We start from the raw sequence: 23577 nt of genomic DNA, 5'->3' as shown, positions 1-23577 counted from the left end.
GTGGAGGCAGCTTGAAACCAGACTATCTGCGAGCTGCCTTGATGGCCAAGGTATATAGCAGGGATAGGTGACTTAGTGCCCACCACATGCTTTAAATGACCTCCCACAATCCCTAACCACTGATCATGCTGACTGGGGCTTATGGGAGTTGTAGTCCAAGACATCTGGAGGGGACTGGGTCACCAGTCTCTGTTCTGTAGTCTCAGGGGCCACTATTGTCCTGAGTGTGGTCTGGGACCAAATGTATATTACCCAGCACAAAGTGGTTCCCTTACAAGTGAACGGTGCCTGCCAACTGGCAGTAAGGAGTTTAAATTATGCTGCACATGCTCTCAAGCACAGCATTCGATTTAAGTACACTTACATATGAACTCAAAGGAATCTTTCTCCCCCTTGAGAAGTTGAAGTTTTCTCCCCTTATGAATGAAAACAATGACATAACTTTTTGCTACACCTTAATGAAAGTTTGTTAGTTCACCCGGGGCCAGTAAATACAGACGTGATGAAATAAGTGTCAGGGGCTAGCTGAAGCCCAACAGACAAGAATGTAGACAGCAATACATTGTGAAATGTCTCCAGCTTTGGAGGTAAGAGGGATCTTAGATCAGTTCTTAGCCGGTAAATGTTCTGCTTTTACCTAGGTGGCACTACAAGTAATTGAGTGTTGAAACTGGAACATAATTTGGGCTAATTGCTTTCCCTACTTTTTTTTCCTGTGGCCTTTAGGGTTACAGTTTTTCCTTAATATACAACTGAGTCTGATTAACAGAGGTGATGTTCAAGTGTATAAGGACACATGCATTTAGAGAAGAGAAGCCATACGGCACTGTGGCAAACTAAAAACAATGGTTGCTTAACATAAGCGAGAACAAATGCACAAGGGGTTTGTTCACTTGTGGATGCTGGCAGGGCGGGGGGGGGGGTCACTAAGCATTGAGGTTGTGTTCAATTAGTGGTCCGACACTATTGTAGGAAGCCCTAAAATGAACCAAATGCATAGGATGTTTTAAAGTGGAGTCCCTCTCTCAGCCACCAACAGCCTCTGCCTCCCTTATTTAAAAAAAAAAAAGGTTTCATAAACCTATGCCACCGCTGAAACTCCCAATTATGACATATCTGCACTGGAACACAACTTTTGTAACTATGTATGAGTGATGTCCTTTAGCTACTAAACAGAGAAAAGGCCCCCAGCCAGCTAAAAAGATGATTTGAGAATAATGAATGTAAAACAACAACCTGAAATCCTAATTTCAGTGAAGAGTTGTTTTTAAAGTAACATTTTCCTTCAGGTAAAGGCTCCCCCTTCTGGACTAACATTGTTACTGGTGCACGTGATGAAATGGGCTCTTACCCCAGAAGCTTCCACTACAGTAAACCTGTTTGTCTTAAAGGTGGCACAAGACTGTTGTTTTGAAACAGCAACCCCTCTGGAAATTGCTACTCTAGTGTGTTAGGAACAAAGTGCTTGACACCAAAAACCATGAAAAAAACAAAACAAGGCACTTTATTTACATTGCCAACAGCTTTTACAACATAATATAAAACATATTAGCCCTAATGAGGCCAATAAGCATTTTCTCTGAAATACTACTTTGCTTCTTTTTACACCAAAAACTGATGCAGAGCCTATAATCTTTCCATGGCAACTATGTACATAATACAGTCGAGATTTATCACTGTAGGAATCAGATACAAAGTTAACTGCCCCTTAACTTGTTTATATACCTTGACTGAGATGCCTAATATGCTAAGCCCAACAAGAAACGCTGGACTTCAGTTCACATCCAGTTCTGCAGAGTGGCATCTGCTTGGCAGCTCTGGAAAGCAGTATCCTTCGCACAGATCATGCCTATCTTGCAGTTACATACCCTCGCAGATCTGCATACTACACCTGCTCAGAGGCGTTGTTTGGGGTGCTCCCCACTGCTTTACTGGATGTTGGAGTTTCAGCTGTCCGCGGAGCCTGTTTGGGGAGACGGATGGGTACATAGACATTGGAAGTACAGTGCTCCTTAAGGTATTCACCACCTTTCTCCTCGTAATCTTTTCTGGAAATCCAGCCTTCTTCGCGGTTCATGTACTCCAGGGCCCACTCCCGAGCTCCATACCAGGCATCTAGGACAGGATTGGAAGCAAGATGCACCTACACACCAACAAGAAAACAGAGGGATCTGCTTAGCGAAAGTGGATGTCAGAGAACCAGAATAATGACACATGAGCAAAGCTGTACAGTGCAAACACCTGAAGAACTGTGTGGGAAACTGCCTGCTTATTTTCTGTGGCTGGGCTCCAAGTGTTGCTGCCTTCTAAGGTTAGACAAAGTGTCAACCAGAGATTAGGCCTTTTAAGTGGCAGCTCTCCACTTATGGAATATCTTCCAAGAAAGATTTGCTTGGTGCCAACGCTAATGTTTCAGACACCAACCTAAAATGATTTTATTTTCCTAAACGTTTTTTGGGTTGATGGTACTGCTGCTTTGGTGTTTAAATTTCCTGTTTCGTAGTGCTGTATATTTGGATCTTTATCGTTCATTGTGTTATTTGTTAGCTGCCTTGGAGGCTGATAAAAGGGAATATGGTATATGTTTAAAACGAGAAGAGCAAGAACCTGTGCCCTATTCATCATTCCACTGCAAGAACTGCTGTATCAAAACCAAAGGTCTGTCTAGTCCATCATCTTGTTTCCCACAGTGACCAACCATATGCTTGCAGGAAATCCACACTTAGATTGTGAAAGCAACAGCTCTCCTACACTATTACTTCCCGGTAAGTTTATTTAATAGCATGCTGTATCTGAATATGGAGGCACAATTACAGGGCTTTTAGTCTTTTCTTCAGTGTTCCAAGAATGAGCCACAGTGAGCCCTGAGCTAATATGGTCCCTGCCTCCCTTTTCCTCCTCTGGTACAACCGCAAGGAGATCAGAAGATTGCATTTTTGTTTTAGATTAACCACAATTTTGGGCAACACTCTAAACTGTGGTTACTCTTAACTATGGTTTGTTGAAACAAGCCAGCCTCATAACCCATGATTTGAAGCTGGCTTGTTTTCAAACAAACCACAGTTAAGATTAACCCCAGTTGGTTGATTTTGAATGACACAGCAAGGTACAGTTAATTTAAAACTGAAGTGAAAGCTTCCGAACTCATCCTCCTGGCCAAGCTAGGGAAGGAGAGAGTGCACAAGCCTGGGGAGAGCCCATGCTCATTCTCATAATGCTAAGCTATGGTTTAGCGTTATATCTGAACCAACCTGATAGGCAGTATCCAATGCTGCTACTCCACTTAATCGATGTAGCCCTAGCGTAAGTGACCTCTAGCACTGCATCAATAGCATACGCTGGCACAGCAAATTTTCCAGGTAAATCTCTCGTGCCAGCTTACACATTGGCATAGCACTAGAAGTTATTTATGTTAGCACTACATCAGTTGTATAAGTCAAGAAGCAGTGTTGAACACTGCTCAATATGTGTACGTCATCTAATTCAGATGGTATTTCAAATCAATTCAAATGCCTAATAGCTTCACACACATGACAAAGTCTTGTTGATGTTGGTGTGCAGAGTATTCAGCTATCATGCACCCACTGCATTGCCAAAGTTAATACTGCACCTGAAAAGATGACTGGAATGGCCTCATTTCTAGCAGTTCCTTGTGGATTCTGGCTTTCATTCCAAGATACATCATGTTCCCACCAGTAAGGAAGACATTCTGGACAAGCTTTTCCTGCTGCTCTTTAGGATACCTAAAGAAAAAAAACTGCTGTAAGCTCCATCTGTTAATAGCACTTCATCTACCTGATAACAAATTCATGAGATTTGTCATTATATAAGCAAGGATTTAGTTCCCCCAACATAAAGACCTGGTGCAAGCAGCTCCAAGGAGAAAAATCCCTATAGAGGCAGATGTAACTTAAACTATTTCAAGAACTTTTTCAAAAAATCAGATTTTAGTTTTTCCAGTTTAAAAATCCTTCTAGAGAAGGGAGCACAACCTATGTTCATGGGAGTGTAGCCCTCAAAGCTGGCAGGACCCTACCCACTTTCTCCTTATGTGCCTTGGCTTCTGTTTTCCTGCTGCTATCAGGGGCACCAAAACAATAATTTTGGTGGTGAACACTGGGGGCGATAAAGGCTTAAAACACGCCCCCTCCTCACGTGCGTGCGCACGCACACACACACACACACACACACACACCACACACAGCAATCCCTAGATTTCTGTGGGAAGGTAGGGTGGTTTAAACCTCCATATCCCTGCATGCTGAGATTGTGTGTGTGTATGTGGGGGGGAAGTGTGCACATGTACAGACCCCAGCTGGCACTAGATGTAGTCCTTGTGGCTGAAAAGGTTGTATACCCTTGTTCAAGAGAGAAAATGTTCCTCTTTTAGGTGATCTACTGCCTGCATTTGAATGAAAACACTAAAACATGTCAGGGACAGGGAACCTTTAATCCTCAGGAGTTCCCCCACTTGCACACACACCACCCCTTGCTGGGCAGAGAAGACAGCACGTGAATCTTGAGGTTCACTGAGGTTCCTATATGTAGCATTACACCGTGGCTTAGCATTTTGCCTGAATGCAGCCACTGTGCGAGTCACACATTTCAACAGCATTTCAGAAAGGCATGAGAACCTAGTGTGAAATGTGTGTCTGAATACTCCTCCTTTACACCTTTTTGCTGGACGTGTATCCTGCCTCATGCACTATGTTCATGGTACCTCACAAAACGCATAATCGCACAATGCCCTATTCAGTGCATAAAATGGTGGCTTCCCCAGAATCCTGCAAATGTTAGCCTTTCCTCTCTTTTTTGGAAGGACTAGGAACACTAATCATTTGGGTTCTACAGAAGAATCCGAAAATGTAAAAGCAAATATTGGCTGAATACCAACAGCCTGTTGCTAAGCACATTAATTCAATTAGTAGTTCAGCACTCCTGTAAACTAACCTGTCCAGGACAAACTGCATGGTTTCTGCTAACCCAGCCTGCTCTTCTCCTATCAAGGATGGCTGGAAGATAATTTCAGGAACTCGGATTCTCTCTGTGCCAAGAAAGAGCTGGTGATACTCTGCCAGGTTAAACACAGGCTGTGAAAACATCAAGAGTCAGAACAGCTCTTCTTTAAGAGTACTGGTACTCTTCAGAACAACTTTTTTACACTTCAGATATTATAGAGAACAAGTTATGTGTATGGTTCAAGCTATTCCACCACCAGAATGTGTATTCTCTGCCCCCATCCAAAGAGAGTCTTCATATTTTTAACACATTCTCTCAGCAGCCATTCCACCTGGCTGCAGCTGAGGGAGAGGTGAGAGAGCATGGCCCATTCCACTGGCTCGGCCGGGGCTAGCTACCGTTTGACTTCTCTCCCATGCCAACTGGTCATTAAACATTTGTATACTTATGGAATTTAGTGTCTGAATTTGCTTCTTTTCCTCTTCCCTCCCCATCCCATATTCCTTTTGTACCATGCCTATTGGGATTCTAAGCCTGCAGGCAGGGGCTATGTTTGTACAGCATCTAGAAAACATTTGTGCTGAATGGGTGGTCTTGATTACATCTGTCATACAAGATATACATTTTGCAGCCTGTGATCAAGATGACAGCAGATACCTCTGGGAACATCTCTTCCACTTTGTGCCCCTCTCAGAACTAGCCAAGCATTGACCGCTTCAGTTGCAATAGCTAAACAGAACCTTTAAATACATAGGAAGGATCTTTCTAAATACCTGATGCTAGGGGCAAGTACAGTAGGAGGCAGTTACTTCCATGCTCTGCATATAAGCATGTAGACTAGGGGTAGGGAATATTGCTTTAGCCCAAGGGACACACACTGACCTGATCTGCATGTCATGCTGCAATTCCTGAATTGTTTATTCCAGGAATTGCTGGGGACAAGCAAAGCAGGAAGCGTGAGGGAGGCAGCGTGCTCACTGCTTCCTTCGTCCCTGGGAAATCTTGGGTTAATCAACCCTGGAATTGCAGTGTGATGTGCAAACTGGGCCATTCCTTCATGGTTAAACTTCCAGAGGTTGCATGCCAGTAGGCAGCCCCTCCTGCAAAAGGGGCTGCCTACTGGACCTCCCCCTGCCCCTCACACACTGGACCTCCCCCTGCCACTCACGCACACATTCATACATCCACACATATAAACACACACACATTTCACAGATGAAGAAAGCCCCTCAGAACCCACAATTAAATGTGGAAAAAGCCTATTGCCTTCATTGGGAGGGACTTCTCAAGCCTAATTGTCATGCAGGGGATAATTTATGTTTGGGGGAGGGGGAGTTGCAGCATGGAGGGGAGGCAGTTAATCCTTCCCTCCACAGCTGCAGCCCCCTAAAATCCCCCCCCCCCGCAATTAGGTTTTTTAAAAATGTCCATTGGCACTAATGGACGCTTTTTAAAAGCTCAACTTCTGTGCACAGTGATAAGGCTGAGGAGAGGACGTCATGGGCCACTTGGGGAGGCCTGGCAGGCTGCATCCATCCCATGGGCCACTGGTTCCCCTCCATAGTTTAGAATCATCTGGCAGGCCACTGTTTGGAACAGGATACTGGACTAGGGACAACTTCGATCTAGGAATGTGATTGTTATATTCCTGAAGTGGTCCACATAGCACTCCTTGCAGCCTGATCCTATGCATGTTTACTCAGAAGCATGTTCCAGAATTTAATAGAATTTGCTCCCAGGTGTGCATAGGATTAGGGTGCAATCAATGGGAGTTAAGCAGTCCATGTCTGAAAAACATGGCTTACCATCTCTCTTTTTTCAACCCTGCGATTTAAGGCAGTAATATTCTTATTTTACAAAGAAGGAAACTTTCATCAAGGAATAGACCAGCTTCCCCAACCTGATGCCCTTCAGATGTGACAGACTACAACTCCCAACATCTGCAACCACCATGACTATTTGAAGTCTGGAACTGACACTCCTCAAAGAGCCACTAGTGATCCTGTTCTCAGATGGATGCCCAGCATAACTGACTGGATGCAACAGATTTCAGACAGTAGACTGCACAGACATTTTTGTGGAACTGAGAGTGTGTGTTATCTAAAGACAAACCTGTACTGTAGTAACTGGCTTTTCAACTTCAGGTTGCTCCTCAGCGAATAAAGGCTCAAATTCATTCATACTTTCCACATCTTCCATGGATTGTTCACTGCCCAATGGATCCAGGTCAGGCATCTTGGAAAAGAAAAACCACCGGTTATTCCAGGAAACAGGAAAGCCACACAAGCTATCAGGGATGTGCCAAAGTCTAAAACTAGCTGTGACCAGGATAAATGATCCTTTCCTGCTGGCTGAACTCCATCCTTGCAGTATTCAGTTTTGAGAAGAGGCAAATATTCTTAAAGCCCCACCATGTTCAGTAGAGTTTATGCTGGGGGTGCAGAACTTCAGTTCTAGGATCCCAATCCGGCCCACCTGGGGTCCCCAGATGGCCACCCACTCCTCCCTTAGTTCTATACCCTTTCCTCAGACCACCAATCGTTTGGTTCTGTCCCAGCTTTTCAGCAGCTTTCCCCCCATTCTAGAAGGTTAAAACGTTTCTCTCCTAAGGCTTAGTTATTGGCAGTAAGTGCTTTAAGAGAGATATTTTTGGTCCTGTCCCATTTGCTTTTCGTCCATTCGCCCCTTTTGTCTTCAGTCCCACCCACCACTGGAATACAACCCACGAGAGCGTCTCTGAAATGGAATTCAGCCCTTGGGCTGAAAGAGGTTCTGCGCCCCTGGCTTATGCCCTACTTAGTGAAGTTAGAACTGCAAATTTGGCAATCACATATTATGTATTTCCAATTACTTTCATGCCCAGGCAGGTTATCCACCCTAAAATCACTGCTCAAAGGTGTGATCATTCCACATCAGGTTAACCTAGATTTTGAAGATGTTCCAAACTCAGTACGGTTGCAAAATGATCAATAGATCAGCCATTTTATTCTGTACCCTGTTGATGTGATCTTGGAAAATCAATATTTGCTGGATAAATAAATGGAATGTGAATTTTGGAAAATTGCTAGTTTCAGGCAGCAATATTTAGTGAAAGTGGCTATTATGCCCCCAAATGGCTATAAAGACCAGGAGGCTAAATCCCAGGAATAGGTATGACTCTATAGCTCACTGTTGGCTAAAGGTATTTACTAAGTGAGGTTTCAAACCAAGCTAGGCTACTTTTCTTAGAATTTCAATGCTAGGGAATTGGGGTTTGGGAACATTATGCCAAGAACTTGCTTTGCCAGCTGTAAACCAAATGTGCTATTTTTAAATTTAGCAAATGCGGGGAAAAAAACTGTTTACACAACCTTAAAAAAAGGCTTACATAAGGATAAAGATTAGAGACTACTCTGCATGTAAGTAAAATGTGTTCTCAAAAAATATTCTTGCCTAAAAGATGTAACTGCTTTCAGTTCATGGTCCTCCTTCCCCGCTACTGAAAAAAATATACAGACTTAACATAAATGCTCATGGAAACAATGCTACACACAGCCAGTATGAAAATGTAGTTTAGCTACTATAAAAATCATAGGCTCAGAATGTGGCATGCCATTAGCTCCCCTGCCCCCCTGAACTTCCACACACATCCATTTTTGCGGACATTCCATTCTCTTTTCTACCATTATCCTCATAACTTGACATTGTTCTACCATCTAGTTTCTCTAGATCGGGGTGGGGAACCTTTTTTGGCCTGAGGGACGGATTCCATTTTCGAGAAGCTCTTGGGAGGGGGGAGGGGACATTTTGCAGTGGTGGATGCAGCCACAAGCAAAAGTGGATGGGGCTGAAAAAATCCACCCCCCAATTCCATTGTTATTAGTTTATAGTAGGAAGCATTGTCTATTCAGAAGTAAGCATGAGTATTATGTCTACTCATAAGTAAGCAGGGCAAGCCTTTGCATGCCTACTTGAGCCCCTGTAGGACAAGGCTCAGAAGGAAGCAGGACTGAATCACTCAGCAGCACTGTCAAATAGAATTTCTACTCAGAAGTAAGCATGAGCATGTCTACTTTCAAGTATGCACAGCAAGCCTCAGCATGACTCCTAAGAGGTAAGCAGGACAAGACTCAGAAGGAAGCAGGACTTCACTCAGCAGCTTCCTCTCCTGACTCTGTCCCCTCTGCCCTGCAGGGAAAAGGTCTTATCGCTGAATGGAGAGAAGTGCTCTCCCCTGCCAAGCACTGAGAAAGGGGGCTGTTTTCAGTGCTAAGCAGGGAACAGCACTTTGATCAGCTGGTGATTGGATGTAAGAGCTTTTCACTCCTTGGCAGAGGTAGGGTGGCCAGATGTCCTCTTTTGTCATGGACTGTCCTCTATTTTTAGTCCTGTCCATTTTTTTTCCTGGGTTCCAATTTGTCCTCTAAAATTCCATGATTTTAAATTTGGATGCTGTGGGGTATATAAATCTAAAGCTTTTCTATTGTTATGGGTTAAGATTAGGTTGGAGAGTGCAGTGCATTCTGGGAGCTGGAGTTCGCTCCCTTTCTCCTTCTATTTTTATCTCTCCTTACCAGATTATAAGTCCCAGCAAGCTTTGGATGTGTGAGGGGAGGGCCTTCTAGTGATGAATGGCATGGACCCAGTAGTCCAGGCTGCTTCAGAATGATACTGATCAGCAAGCAGGCAAGACCAATGGGAGAGAAATAACTGTAGCAGATGGAAAGAGGCATATAGACAGAGTGGAAGGAAGGTGGGTAGGTAGAGAAAGAAAAAGAAAGGGGGTATATGAGATTGCCTCAGGTAGGCGAAAGGAGAAGCCTGCAGTGAAGGAAGGGGAAGGAAAGCTGGGGGAGGGGGGCTAGGGGGGCTCTGTCTTTCTGAAGCTGAATGTGGGATAAAGATTAAGCATGAGTATCAGTCAGCTGAATCCCAAAACCATTCCACTGAACTCAGGTTAGTTTTGCCACACACACACACACACACACACACACGCACGCACCCACATTCACTCAAAAAGAAATGCTTACAGTCTTTCTCGTATGACACTAGAAATTGCTTGCAGTTCCTCCCTTTGTCTCATCATGGCCCTGGCAGCAGGTGCTCCTTCACCTTCCCCACCTCCTTGCCCACTCTCCCTGTGGCACTGCAAGACTTCTTTCTTTGCTTCTTTAATTGTTTCTACTGTCTGGTAAAAGTAGTATTCAGTGGTTCCCAGAGGCCACTGAGCATGGGCCTTATTTGGAGGGAAGGGAATCTCCCTTAGGATTTTTCCTAAAGATTTTTTTTGTTTCCCTTCTGCAAATCTTGGGATTTCCCCAAGTTTCCCTTCTGCAAACCTTGGGATTTCCCCAAGTTTCCGTCCTGTTTCTCAGTAGCCCCAGCATCTTAGTTCACTATCAGAAGGAGTAATGATGATAGGTGGCAAGAAAAAGACAAAAGAGGGGGCAGCAGTAGATACGTTTGCATGGAGTTGTAGAACAGTCAATTAAGACAAAGCCTTGAAACTGTTTTGTGTATCTGTATGCATTAACCGAAGTAACATAACCTCACTGTGGTACCTCTGGCTTGCTATCCACAACATCTACTTCAACACTAACTTCTGCCTGTAGGATTTTCTGCTTGGTTTGCTCAATGGCCAAACTCAGTTTATGGATATAAGACTGAAGTTCCTCAGCAGAGTCCATGTTCAGTTCCACCAAAGCTTTGTGAAACTGATCCATCTGACCATCTTCTAGCAGTTCCTGTAGAAACAAATGAAGTGGTTTTTACTATCAGCACTTAATTTATCACAGAGCCACTGGCTTTCACTCCATGCTTTATAACCAAGGGGAATACTGTAGAAAGTCCCATCTGCTGTACAGCAAAGAGAAACTAACGCATTTCCAAAATGAGTAAGGAACTTGTCGTTATTTGATGACAACCATGTGATCTCGGCAATTCCTTCACTGGAAGGATGAGTGATCCAATACATTAAGCATTTTTCTGAGAATCACATTTGGCCTTTGCATATGGTACACTCTCCCTTTTGCTTCTCTTTTTCAGCTTCCTCAAAATCAAAACTGCACCTCAAACATTGCACAGGCTTACCTGAACGTAAAGCAGTCTGTCTAACCTCTCTTGATCAAGCTGAAATTTTTCTTCTCGCCGGCGAGCATTAAGCTCCTGGAGCCGTCGAAGCTGCTGCTGCCGCCTCTCCTGCTTCTCTTCAGACGTCAGGGTGCTCCCCAGGAGCTTATTTGAAAAAGGCAGCTGCATCTTATGCACATTGCTCTCATAATATTCAGGCGATCTCCACTTCTGCATCTCTGTTCAAATGTTTTAAAAAGCACAATAATGAGATTTTCCAGGTGTAACCAACACCCTCCTGCACAAATGCCTTTGGGAAGTACTGTACACATTTCTGGAAATTAAGGTGAAGCGATGTAGTCAGGGAGGCACCAAATCCCCTTTGCCCACTATTCTCTCTCGTATTGTCTAAGTGATCAAGCCATTCCAGGAGAAATTAAGTGCACTGGACTTAATGTCTTTGCACCAAGCTGTAGGAGAGATGAAAGGAAAGGAAAGGAAAGGAAAGGAAAGGAAAGGAAAGGAAAGGTGCCCAAGATGTTCATATTTGCTCCAACAGTGCCATAGAACAAACATGGGGAACTTCAGCCAGGGGAACTAATACAGCACACATGGCTCTCCGATCTGTGAAGCTTTCCAAGTCAGACACACTCCTTTTCTGCCACCACACCCACTTGCCTTTTTCAGGCCTTAGCTGTTATCCAGATCACCCACTTGCCTTTGAACTTCCTTTTTCAACTTTTTTCTGTGCCTTTTGTATCCTCTGATTACTGATTATAGAATGTGATCTCTGGTTTTCTCCTGCCTTCCAGCCTGTACTGACCTCAGGTGCCCTTTCCAGAACACTTTGTGATCTTCTCTGTTTCTTTCCAGAGCTTTGCAAGACGTAGCAATGCTGCTTGAATGCTGGGGAAGCGCCTCTGACTTTTTCACCCTGGGATTAAATCGGTCCTCCACTCCCCCTTTTACAGTACATAGCACCACACTGACAGCTCAGCCCCTACCTTACTACCACATTTCCCACAGTGGAATCTGAGCCTGGGGATGGAAAAAGTTCCCCACCACTGCCATAGGCAAGTAGAAGCCCCAATGCCTAATTCTATTCCCTGACAAAACTACCCCTCTGCCCCCCCTACCCCAGATGCAGACCTGAAAGGAAGAAGGATTTCAAAGAATATTCAGCAGTGAGACTTGCTGACAATGCAGGGTACGGTGAACAGTAGGCCTATAGACTTCCACTGCCTTCACAAAATGATCCTCAGAAAACCAGTTGCTGTCCAGACCCCATTGTGCATATCCTAAATCAAGTTAAGAGTAATTTGTACCATTGATTTAAATGGGATCGAAGTTCAATTCACTTAGTTTGGATCAACTTTACTTCTGTGCTTTACTTCTTTAATATAAGTATACATAATGATTAAATAAATTTGCTCAAAGCAGTCTCTACCGTTGAATGCAGCTTGGAATAACTTTGCTAGGTACTGAATTTGAGCAGGTGTTCACCAAACAAAAACTTAATAATGTAGAATCAAATTAATTTCCAGCACTAACCATGACACAGAATTATGTCTGCATTATGGTTATTATTACCACCAAACAATGCCCTGGTTAACATTATCAAACAAAGTGTGGGTTGTTAACAAAGCGTGGGTTGTTAACCAAGCGTGTTTGTGAGTGTGCACCCATGAGCAAGCGTGCTGGTTCTCGCTCACTTCCGCTTTCAATTAGCAACCCAGGAATGCCACATTCCTGGGTTATCGTGATGTCTGAGCTCCTAAACAATTCAGAGTTTCCTGCTTCGGATGTCACATTCCTGGGTTAGTAATTGAAAGCAGAAGTGGTGAGCAGGTGGGAGGCAGTGCACTCACTTGCTCCCCCACCAATTCCTGGGCTAAATGAGCCCAGAACTGGCCAAGATATGCAAGCTGAGCCAATGGGATCAAAGAGGTAACAAGTAGGAAACTTTAATTAAAGTTGCATGAGAGCCATTGAAAGCAATGGTTACCCTCTTTATAATCTTCTGCAATATAGCTGTGCTCATGAAGTATTTCCTCCACACGGCTGAGAGTGATAGCAGCAAAATGCCCAGGGTATTTTAGCTGCAGGAGACGTTGAAGGTACAGAGCAGCTTGACATCCTCCAAGATTTATACGCTTGCAGTTTCTAGCATCCAACCTGGCAACTCACAGAAACAAAGCAAAAGTGAGACTGTACATAACATGGAAAGAATAGTCTGTTGAGTTCTTTCTACCAAACATCTCGTCATCTAGGTTTGTCATCTGGATGCTGAACAGTTTTAAAATAAATGCCCATACAGGTTCACAGCCAACATTTTCACTATACTTTACCACATTTCTGGTATACTTTCCCCCTCTAATCAGTAGGTAATGCTTAGAGATCTACATCTTTTACATATAATGAAAAATATAATATAATAAAACATTGAAAAACTAGTGAAACATTTACAGTGAACACTATCTCCCCTTCTGTAAATGCCATAGAAGAAAAAAATGCTTAAAGTGAAGTTATCCAGAACAGAGAACCTAAGTTATTTTAATATTTGCAGCCAGAAGAAAATGAAAGAGAAAACTCATTGAGGGAGATCAAACATAAAGAGTTACAGAAGGATATTAAAAAGAACACATAATTAACACCATAAGGAAGTACTTGATGGTGTTGTGCTAAATTCAACATCTTCACAACTATGCCTCTAGCCTGTAAGATGTACTATATTTATATATCCAACTTCTCACTTTATCTAGCTATTCGGAAGAAACTGAATGAAAGTGTCTATATGACAGTTCATATGGCAACTACCTTCTGTTGCCTTCAGGAAATTGGGCACTCATATGGCAAAAATAAGAAGTGCCAAATGTGGGAAACAGCTATGGCCTTCAAGTTCTCCTCCCCCTCCTTCTCAAGAAGTGCAAACTGGGGTGACTGCCCAATGACTAAACGTGTAGCTATGTAAACTGACCCACTAACAAGAGATTCTAGCAGTCTTTCTCAAATTGATGCTCTCCAGATGGGTTGGACTACAACTCCCAACATTCCAAGCCAATGACCAATCCACATAAAGGGCACCAGGTTGGGGAAGACTGTTATAGCATCTTCCCAAGTACAATCTGTGCATATACTAGCCAACAGGATCCTTCAAAGTCAGGGACAGAAAAAGCAAGGGATCAATTACAGCTGTAAAGAAATCAAACGGAGACAGCTGCACAGATAAGTGTTCGCAACATGTTTCGAAAACATAACCTTATCAAGGGAATATAACATTCCCTTGATAAAGATACATTTTCGAAAGATGTTAGGAGCTCAAATCTGTGGAGCTCTTTGTTTCCGTTTGAACCTTAAAAATGAGTCCTGTGAAGTATATTTGTTCAGTAGATTTTTAGCCTGCCTTTCCTGGTATCTACTCTCATAAGGGAGTTTACAACGTAATCATATAACAAATTCAAGTGATTAAAACAGTAATACAAACGTACATTAAGGGTGCAATCCAATGGCCGCTAGTCAGTGGCTAGACAGCCATAGGATAGGTGGGTTCCCTGAGAACTGACCTCCACCCCCTCCTGCACCACCTCATAGGCAGCGCGGAACGGCCCTGTGCTCGGAAGAGGAGCACGGAGTGGCAAAAACAGGGCATTCCTGGGGGTGTGCCAGGGCAGGGAAGTCACAAATGCCGGTATGACACATCCTATGTGTTGTCCGGCTGCTGCTTCCCACGCTCCGAGGTCCCACGGCTAGACAGCTGAAATTGGCTGTCTAGCTGCAAAAGCCGAGCAGGGGGGGAGCGAGGAGGAGATCCGCTCCTCCCACCCTGCACTGGATAGGCAGTCGCTCCCAGGCTCAGAGGCGACCGTCGATCCACATAGGAATGCTCCCTTCAAGACCTTCAGATAAAACAATTGTTAAAACACAGCACAGTACAATTACCCAAATGCAAAATAGAATAAAAAGGTCTTTAAGGATCTTCTAAAAGGCGGTGTACGTGTGTTCCTGGAGAGTATATGTCAGAGACGTGGGGTCACCACAGAGAAGGCCCTGACTCCGGTACTCACTAACCATTTAAGACAGCCTTCCTCAACCTGGTGGCAGTGATGTGGTGCTTTATTTTTTCCACAGAAAAGTTTCCATTTCATAAGTTCCTTAGTAATGGATGTTATATCCTTTTGTTATTAATGTAAAATTCAATAAAATATTTTTTTAAAGTAATGGATGCCCATTGCAAATACAATAGTAGGTACGTTTGACCGTTTCAAAAGTTGTAATTAATGTTTTTCAGGTGATTATCCCTAACCAGTATATGGGAGAATATATATATGTCATTGAAATACATAAATGTCTCAGTGTGACATGGTAGTGTCACTACCATTTGTTAATGTACAAATAAGTAGTGACAGCAAAACTGAAGGTGCACCAACCACCTCAGTGAAAGAGAGTTGAACTCTGTTGAAACAGATGAATTGTTGTCAACATACCATGCAGTTTTTCAGTTGCTAAAATTTATTAGCATGTTAACAGTTTTCAGCACCTTTGTTTTTTCCCCTTAAATTTAAACAATATAAGGGAAGTACTTGCTATTGTCATTAAATTTTTACAAGTATTCCAATACAAGTTTCTACATAATAAAACATTTAAATCACATTGTGTGTTTTAATTCCCTCACTCAAATATTCAGGTCAAATAGTTGTGTATTAGGACAAAAAATTAACGAAGGTTACTTTTTAAAGGTTTGTTTACCAAACACAAGTAAACTAAACATGCTAAATTAGATCACTCTACAGCATAAGAAATTTTTCCAATGCCAATTACCCCACGCAAATTACTCTAATTTGCACAGGGAAATTTTTCAATTCAAAATTTTCCAGAAAACTCACATTACTACGTGGTGCCCTCCAGACATTTTAAACTTCAACTCCTATCAGTTCCAGGCAGCATGGTCAATGGTCAGGAATGCTGGCAGTCGTAGTCCAAAATATCTGGAGGGCACCAGGTTGGGGGAGGCTGATTTAGGACAGTAAAGGTAAATACCAGGATGTTATATTAGACCCAGAAATGGATAAGAAGCCAATGTAATTGGAACAGAATAGGTAAAATATGACCCAAACACCTAGCTCTTACAAGTGTTCTAGCTGTCACATTCTGCACCCAACTGAAGTTTCTGGACTGCTTTTAAGAGCAACCACTTATACAGCAGATTGCCTGGATTTTAACTAAGGCATGCATCACTGAGGCAAGGTCTGCCTTATTAGTAAAGTAAGGCTGCAGTTAGTAAAAGGCACTCCTAGCAACAAACACCATCAGTACCTCCATGATGTTCAGAAGACCCCCCAAACTGGAACCCCATCTGGCACCAGTTCTACACCTCCATCCAGATAAGCAGATTTCCCAACCCACAACACTTCATTCTTGTCTGGATTATGTTTCAGCTTGTTTGCCCTCATTCACCCAAAAAACGCCCTCAGGGTTTCCACCTACTTGGGATTAGGAGAAGGCAAAGAAAGGTAAATATCATCAGCATATTGGTGACATGTCAATCCGAAGCTCCAGTTGACTTCATCCACAGTTTCACTTAGAGGTTAAAAAGCATGGGGACAAGCTGGAACCTTAAGGGTACAATCCTATGTGAAGAGGAGGCCCCCTCCATATTCGGAGGCAACTGCCTATCCAATGCACAGCAGGAGGAGCGGGAGGGAATCCCCTCCTCCATGCTCCAGCCACCCTACATTCGCAGCTAGACGGCTGATTTTGGCTGTGTAGCCACGGGACATTGGAGTGTGGGGTGGGGAGGCCGGATGATGCATAGGAAGCATTGCACCAGCACTTGTGCACTCTCCACCCCCAGGAACATCCCCTTTTCTCCCGCTCCGTGGTGCTCTTACGAGCCCGGAGCCCAGGGATGATCTGTGCTGCCTACAAGGTGGCAGGGGAGGGGGTGGGTAAGTGGTTCTCCAGGAACTGACCTTGGAGCGCAGGCTCTGAAGTCAGCTCCCGGAAACCAGCCAATCCTATGGCTGTCTAGACGCTGTCTAGCAGCCATAGGATTGTACCCTAAAGGAGCCAAAAAGCCAGTGACTAAGAGATAGAAGACCCCCAACACCACCTTCTGGACCTTACCCTCCAAACAGGACCAGAAGCACAGCAACACAGTGCTCCCAAGTCCCATCCCAAAGAGATAATCCATGGTATCAAAAGCCACTGAGAGGTCCAGGAGAAACAACAGGGTTGCACTTGCTTTGACCATTCCCCAGCATGTTATCCACCAAGTTATTCCCCTGCATAAGTGATCCATGAAGGCAGTTTTTGTTCGAAACCTAGGCCAGAAGTCAGGTTGCGCACATTGTAAAACATTATATCCAACCTTGTAATCATCACACAACTCACCTGCCATCTAAGACTGGCAAAATGTGGGTACACTGATATCCAGAGGACACTATGAGACCACTGCAAGGCCAGCCCTGCCTTTTGTTGTGATAGAAGCTGTACAAGCTGTCCACACCGTAAGAAACCTTTGGTACTTGGTAACATTCAAATAGGAGCTCCGACATCATTTGTCTTGAATAGAGAGGATTGCAGACAGCTTCCGTTATCACAACTGGATGGTCAACACAGCCCTATAATGAAGTTGGGGAACACAAAAAAGAAGGGTTAGAGGAAATCTGAGTACCTGGTCAAATAGGTGTCTAAATTTTGAAATATTTGTAAAGTTCGACAAGGACACGGAGAGAAGATATTCGATGTAGCTCTTAATATGCTAATGTTAGCACATGAGAATATAAAATATTTTACAGCCACAACACCTGCCATTTTCTAAAGTAAAGTATTCAACATGTGTGAACAGGAAACAGCATTTACTTTGTTTTGGGAAATGTTCGAAACTCATGGGCTCTATTCTGCCCATCAGACTCATTTATCTGGCCTCCTGGAATTCTACCAAATTCTAATTAAGGGGTAGTAAAATGTTGGCCACTGTTTCTCTCAGCATAAAAGGAAATTGCTTTCTAACATTGTGAATTGCATCAAGACATATTGCAATGAAGGTTCAGTCTTGTCTTAGGGGTTCGTAAGTAATGCTCTGGCTATATCACAGGGCAAGTATACTATAACCATGAAGCGTTTCCGATAACGTAGTGTCAATTTTATTACAGTGGCTAGGATGCTGTTTTTGGTCAACATATTTGGGGGTCATGCAGAGATAGCACAATGTACACTGAACCACAGCTCACAGCCAGCCTCCTCACACCTGCAGTGAGAGCCTGCATTTCTGTGTCTCTCTGTCATAGCAAGTTGCCTTATAACAAGTCTGTCTGGCATCAGCTTTCCATGGCAGAAGTTCCTTTAGCAACCTTGCTTACCTAAGAGCATTTATTGTGAATTTCAAGTGCAATAAAATAGAAGAGAGGACTGAACTTCTCAGATCCATTCCCAAGTCCCTTTTCAGAAGACAAATCTGAAAACTGAGGGGACAGGAAGGCTCCCAGGTATGCAGAAAGGTCCCTACACACATACACTTATATGTATGCAGGACCTGTTTGGACCTTGGACATACATGTGTAACTCAGGGACAGGAACATAATTGCTGTATTGCCCCGGCCGTGGGCGTTGAACTCTTAGGTTAGAGGTGCCAAGATAGTGATAAATCAGATTCAAAGGTTTACTTACAAGGAGACTTTATTGGGTAACTTACAGCTCACAGGAGTACCTAATGGTTGGATCAGACAGCTTCTCTGAACCCCGAGCCATTGGGTCAAATGGGTTTTATACAATACATGTTAGCCATGAGGCAGCACAGCAGCAGCAAGCGCCCCTAGTGTTCATTCCCAGCATAAACTAACAGCATTTGGTTCTCAAGCACAGCCATCTGTAAACAAACCGCTTCCCAGGCAGAGGGCTTGATAACACTCTCACTCATTAGTATGGAATGTGCTTGGCAGTGCCATCAGCCCTTTGAATCATCTTCACATGCTCAGAGGTTTACCAGCAAGGGAAATGCAACAATAATGAACTTAAGCAAGCATTATGGATCTCTAGGACCCTCTAACACTATAAATGACTTGGCTACATTCCTGGGGCCAATACAACTGCCACAATCCTGCTCTCCTTATCTACTTAAGTCTCAATTTGTCATCTGAAAAAAAGCCTTGCATGCCTCCCTCCTTTTGGACAACACATGATTATTCTTCAGGAGTAACCATAGTTCTAGCCAACCCAATAGTTGCGTATTCTAACCATGCAATTCAACCACACTTACTAGGGAGTAAGCTCCATTGACCCCTTCATGGATCACTGCCTTGTTGTGGCAAAGGGGCTTGCGTAACTCAGTGAAGCCATAAGCTATGCCGTGCAGGGCCACCCAAGACGGACAGGTCATGGCAGAGAGTTCTGACAAAATGTGGTCCACTGGAGAAGGAAATGGCAACCCACTCCAGTATTCTTGCCAAGAAAACCCCATGGAACGTATCACAAGGCTAAAAGAGATGACGCCAGAAAATGAGCCCCTCAGGTCGGAAGGTGTCCAATATACGGCTGGGCCAAAGCCAAAAGGACACTCAGCTGTGGATGTGTCTGGTGGTGAAAAGAAAATCCGATGCTGTAAAGAACAATAGTGTTTAGGAACCTGGAATGTCAGATCAATGAATCAAGGTAAGCTGGAGGTGGTCAGACATGAGATGGCAAGACTGAACATCGACATCTTGGGAATCAGCGAACTCAAATGGACAGGCATGGGCAAATTTAATTCTGGTGACCATCATATCTACTACTGTGGGCAAGAATCCCTTAGAAGAAATGGAGTAGCACTCATAGTCAACAAAAAGGTGGGAAAAGCAGTACTGGGGTACAATCTCAAAAACGATAGAATGATCTCAGTACGAATCCAAGGCAAACCATTCAACATCACAGTAATTCAAGTCTATGCCCCAACCACTGAGGCCAAAGAAGCTGAGGTTGTTCGGTTCTATGAAGACCTACAACACCTTCTAGAACTAACACCCAAAAAAGATGTCCTCTTCATCATAGGGGATTGGAATGCTAAAGTAGGAAGTCAAGAAATCACCGGGATAACAGGCAGGCATGGCCTTGGTGTACAAAATGAAGCAGGACAAAAGCTAATAGAGTTTTGCCAAGAGAACATGCTGATCATAGCAAACTCTCTTTTCCAACAGCACAAGAGACAACTCTACACATGGACATCACCAGATGGTCAATATCGAAATCAGATTGATTATGTCCTTTGCAGCCAAAGATGGAGAAGTCAGTAAAACAATTACTGTATTAATGTAATTGTAACAGTCAGTATTACTGACTGAGTAATACAGTCAGTAAAAAGAAGACCTGGAGCTGATTGTGGCTCAGATCATGAGCTTCTTGTTGCACAATTTCGGCTGAAATTGAAGAATGTAGGGAAAACCACTAAACCGTTCAGGTATGACCTCAATCATATCCCTTATGAACATACAGTGGAGGTGAGGAATAGATTCAAGGTATTAGACCTGATAGACAGAGTGCCTGAGGAACTATGGACGGAGGTCCGTAACATTGTTCAGGAGGCAGCAACTCAATCCATCCCAAAGAAAAAGAAATGTAAGAAAGCAAAGTGGCTGTCTGATGAGGCTTTACAAGTAGCGCATGAAAGAAGGGAAGCGAAAAGCAAGGGAGAAAGGGGAAGATATAGCCAACTGAATGCAGATTTCCAGAGAATAGCAAGGAGAGACAAGAAGGCCTTCTTAAATGAACAATGCAAAGAAATCGAGGAAAGCAACAGAATGGGAAAGACTAGAGATCTCTTCAAGAAAATTGGAGATCTCAAGGGAACGTTTTGTGCAAAGACGGGCATGATAAAGGACAAAGAAGGCAGGGACCTCACAGAAGCAGATGAGATTAAGAGGAGGTGGAAAGAATACACAGAAGAACTATACAGGAAAGATCCTAATGTCCCTGATAGCCATGATAGTGCAGTCACTGAACTTGAGCCGGACATCCTAGAGAGTGAAGTCAAGGCCTTAGGAAGCATGACTAACGACAAAGCTAGCGGAGATGACAGTATTCCAGCTGAGCTATTTAAAATCCTAAAAGATGATGCTGTTAAAGTGCTGCATTCAATATGCCAACAAATTTGGAACACTCAACAGTGGCCGCAAGACTGGAAAAGGTCAGTTTACATTCCAATTCCAAAGAAGGGCAACACCAAAGAGTGTTCAAACTACCACACAATTGCGCTCATTTCACATGCCAGCAAGGTGATGCTCAAAATCCTGCAAGCTAGGCTTCAGCAGTATGCAAACCGAGAACTACTGGTAGTACAAGCTGGGTTCCGAAGAGGCAGAGGAACTAGAGATCAAATCGCCAGCATTCGCTGGATCATGGAGAAAGCAAGAGGATTCCAGAAAAACATCTATTTCTGCTTCATTGACTATGCTAAAGCCTTTGATTGTGTGGATCACAACCAACTGTGGCAAATCATTAAAGAGATGGGAGTACCAGACCACCTTACCTGTCTCCTGAGAAACCTGTACGAGGGTCAAGAAGCAACAGTAGAAACTGGACATGAAACAACTGATTGCTTCAAAATTGGGAAAGGAGTACGACAAGGCTGCATATTGTCACCCTGCTTATTTAACTTATATGCAGAGTACATCATGAGAAACGCTGGGTTGGATGAATCACAGGTCGGAATTAAGATTGCCAAGAAAAATATCAACAACCTCCAATATGCAGACGATACCACCCTAATGGCAGAAAGCAAAGAGGATCTAAAGAGCCTCTTGTTGAGGGTGAAAGAGGAGAGTGAAAAAGCTCGTTTGAAACTCAACATTAAAAAAAACTAAGATCATGGCATCTGGCCCCATGACTTCCTGGCATATAGAAGGGGAAGAAATGGAAGCTGTGACAGATTTTATTTACTTGGGCTCAAAGATCACCGCAGACAGTGACCGTAGCCATGAAAGAAAGCCATGACTGTAGCCATGCATAGTAAGAAGCAGAGACATCACCTTGCCGACAAATGTCTGTCTAATCAAAGCTATGGTTTTCCCAGTAGTAACGTATGGCTTTGAGAGCTGGACTATAAGGAAGGCTGAGCACAGGAGAATTGATGCTTTCAAACTGTGGTGCTGGAGAAGACTCTTACGAGTGCCCTGGACTGCAAGGAGGTCAAACCAGTCCATCCTAAAGGAAATCAACCCCGAGTGCTCATTGGAAGGACGGATACTGAAGCTGAAGCTCCAATATTTTGGCCACCGAATGCGAAGAGAAAACTCTCTGGAAAAGATCCTGATGCTGGGAAAGACTGAAGGCAAAAGGAGAAGGGGACGGCAGAGGATGAGATGGCTAGATAGCATCACCGATGCAATGAATATGGACTTGAGCACGCTCCGGGAGAGAGTGCAGGACAGGAAGGCCTGGCGTGCTATGGTCCATGGGGTCATGAAGAGTCGGACACGACTGAACGACTGAATAACAACAAAGCTCCATTGAACTTTATGGGACTTAGATCCGAGTAAACATGCACAGGATTTTACCCCCATTGTAAAAGGCTGAAATGCCTCTCCTAAGGGTTAGTTACTGGCAGCAAGAGCTTAAGGGTGCAATCCTATGCACGATTAGACAGAAAAAAGTCCTACAACTCCCAGCACCGCTGGCTGGGGCATGCTGAAGGAGACTGCACCCTTGAGCTAAAACATGCTGGTGTTTTTGACTCCACCCCTTTTAAATTTGGTCCCACCGACCGCTGGAATGGCGCCCCTCCCCAGCTTCTCCGACACTGAATTCGGCCTTCTGGCTAAACGAGGCTCAACAGCCTCGGGCTCCGCAGGTGCCAGCCCAGTGGACCTTTATACCAAGTGTTCCACACGCCAAAGGCACAAGCCCTCGCTGGTGTCTCCCCGCACCAAGCCTCCCTACCTCGGAGGAGACGCCGAGGCGCTGGAAGCCGTGGTCGAAGAGCAGTTCCTGCAGCTCCATCTGGACGGGCACGTTGCGGTCGAAGGGCGACCGGAGCAGCCAGCGGAGGGGCTCGGGGCTGCCCAGGTCGTTGCCCACCTGCGTCTCGGGGCCAGCCCCGCCGCGGGCTCCTCGGCTCCGGGCCACCAAGGAGCGGAAACGGAGCAGCGGCTCGCCGGGCACCGCGGGGTCCGGGCAGGCCCAGCCCAGCCGCAGCTGAAACGAGCCATTGTCCAGCACCAGGGGAGCCGGACTCGGCGCGCGCACGGCCGGGCTAGCTTCCAGCACGGGGTCCGGCTCCCAGCGGGCGTCGCGGAACGGGAACACCCCGCCGGCCGCCTCCATCGCCCGGCTGGAAGGGCGCCTCTCGCCCGGCCCGTGCTTTTCCCCTTTCCGACTGGAAACAAGGGCCGCACGCCGAGCGTTCCGTTCCTCAAACCGACCGCCATAGACCTATAAAAAAATGAAAGGCAGGCTGACGCTTTTCTCGGGGCAAAGACACAATGCGTCTGTGTAGAAGTCGGTGCGGTTGTGTGCGGGCGACTGAACGAAACTGCGCTGCGCTGCGCTGCAGCCCGAGGCGTGTTTTGTAGGGCGGGATTTGGAGATGGGAATCTAAACCGG

The 23577-nt window shown here is 44.6% G+C and overlaps 1 protein-coding gene across 3 annotated transcripts; it reads right to left on the bottom strand.

The window, feature by feature from the left end:
• Window positions 1-1476: 1476 nt before the first annotated feature.
• On the bottom strand, window positions 1477-23331 carry ACTR5 (actin related protein 5). Of its 3 annotated transcripts, none has more exons than XM_084853931.1 (9): window positions 22915-23331; window positions 17398-17627; window positions 13013-13182; window positions 11029-11246; window positions 10500-10682; window positions 7072-7194; window positions 4951-5090; window positions 3611-3743; window positions 1477-2143 (listed from the first exon to the last, which is right to left on the bottom strand). In XM_084853931.1, the coding sequence occupies exons 1-9, from the start codon at window positions 23296-23298 to the stop codon at window positions 1886-1888; spliced, it is 1839 nt and encodes a 612-aa protein (XP_084710057.1). In that variant the 5' UTR covers window positions 23299-23331; the 3' UTR covers window positions 1477-1885. The 3 variants fall into 3 exon arrangements, with proteins under 3 accessions (XP_084710057.1, XP_084710058.1, XP_084710059.1); XM_084853932.1 differs by having other exon boundaries at window positions 10539-10682; XM_084853933.1 differs by lacking the exon at window positions 10500-10682.
• Between the last annotated feature and the right edge of the window lie 246 nt (window positions 23332-23577).

Source organism: Heloderma suspectum, chromosome 4 (assembly GCF_057233095.1).
Source record: "Heloderma suspectum isolate Gila_16-S chromosome 4, 16-S_ref, whole genome shotgun sequence".
Lineage (NCBI taxonomy): Eukaryota > Metazoa > Chordata > Lepidosauria > Squamata > Helodermatidae > Heloderma > Heloderma suspectum.
Note: the sequence above shows the minus strand (reverse complement) of the source record. Positions and strands in the feature narration are given on the sequence as shown.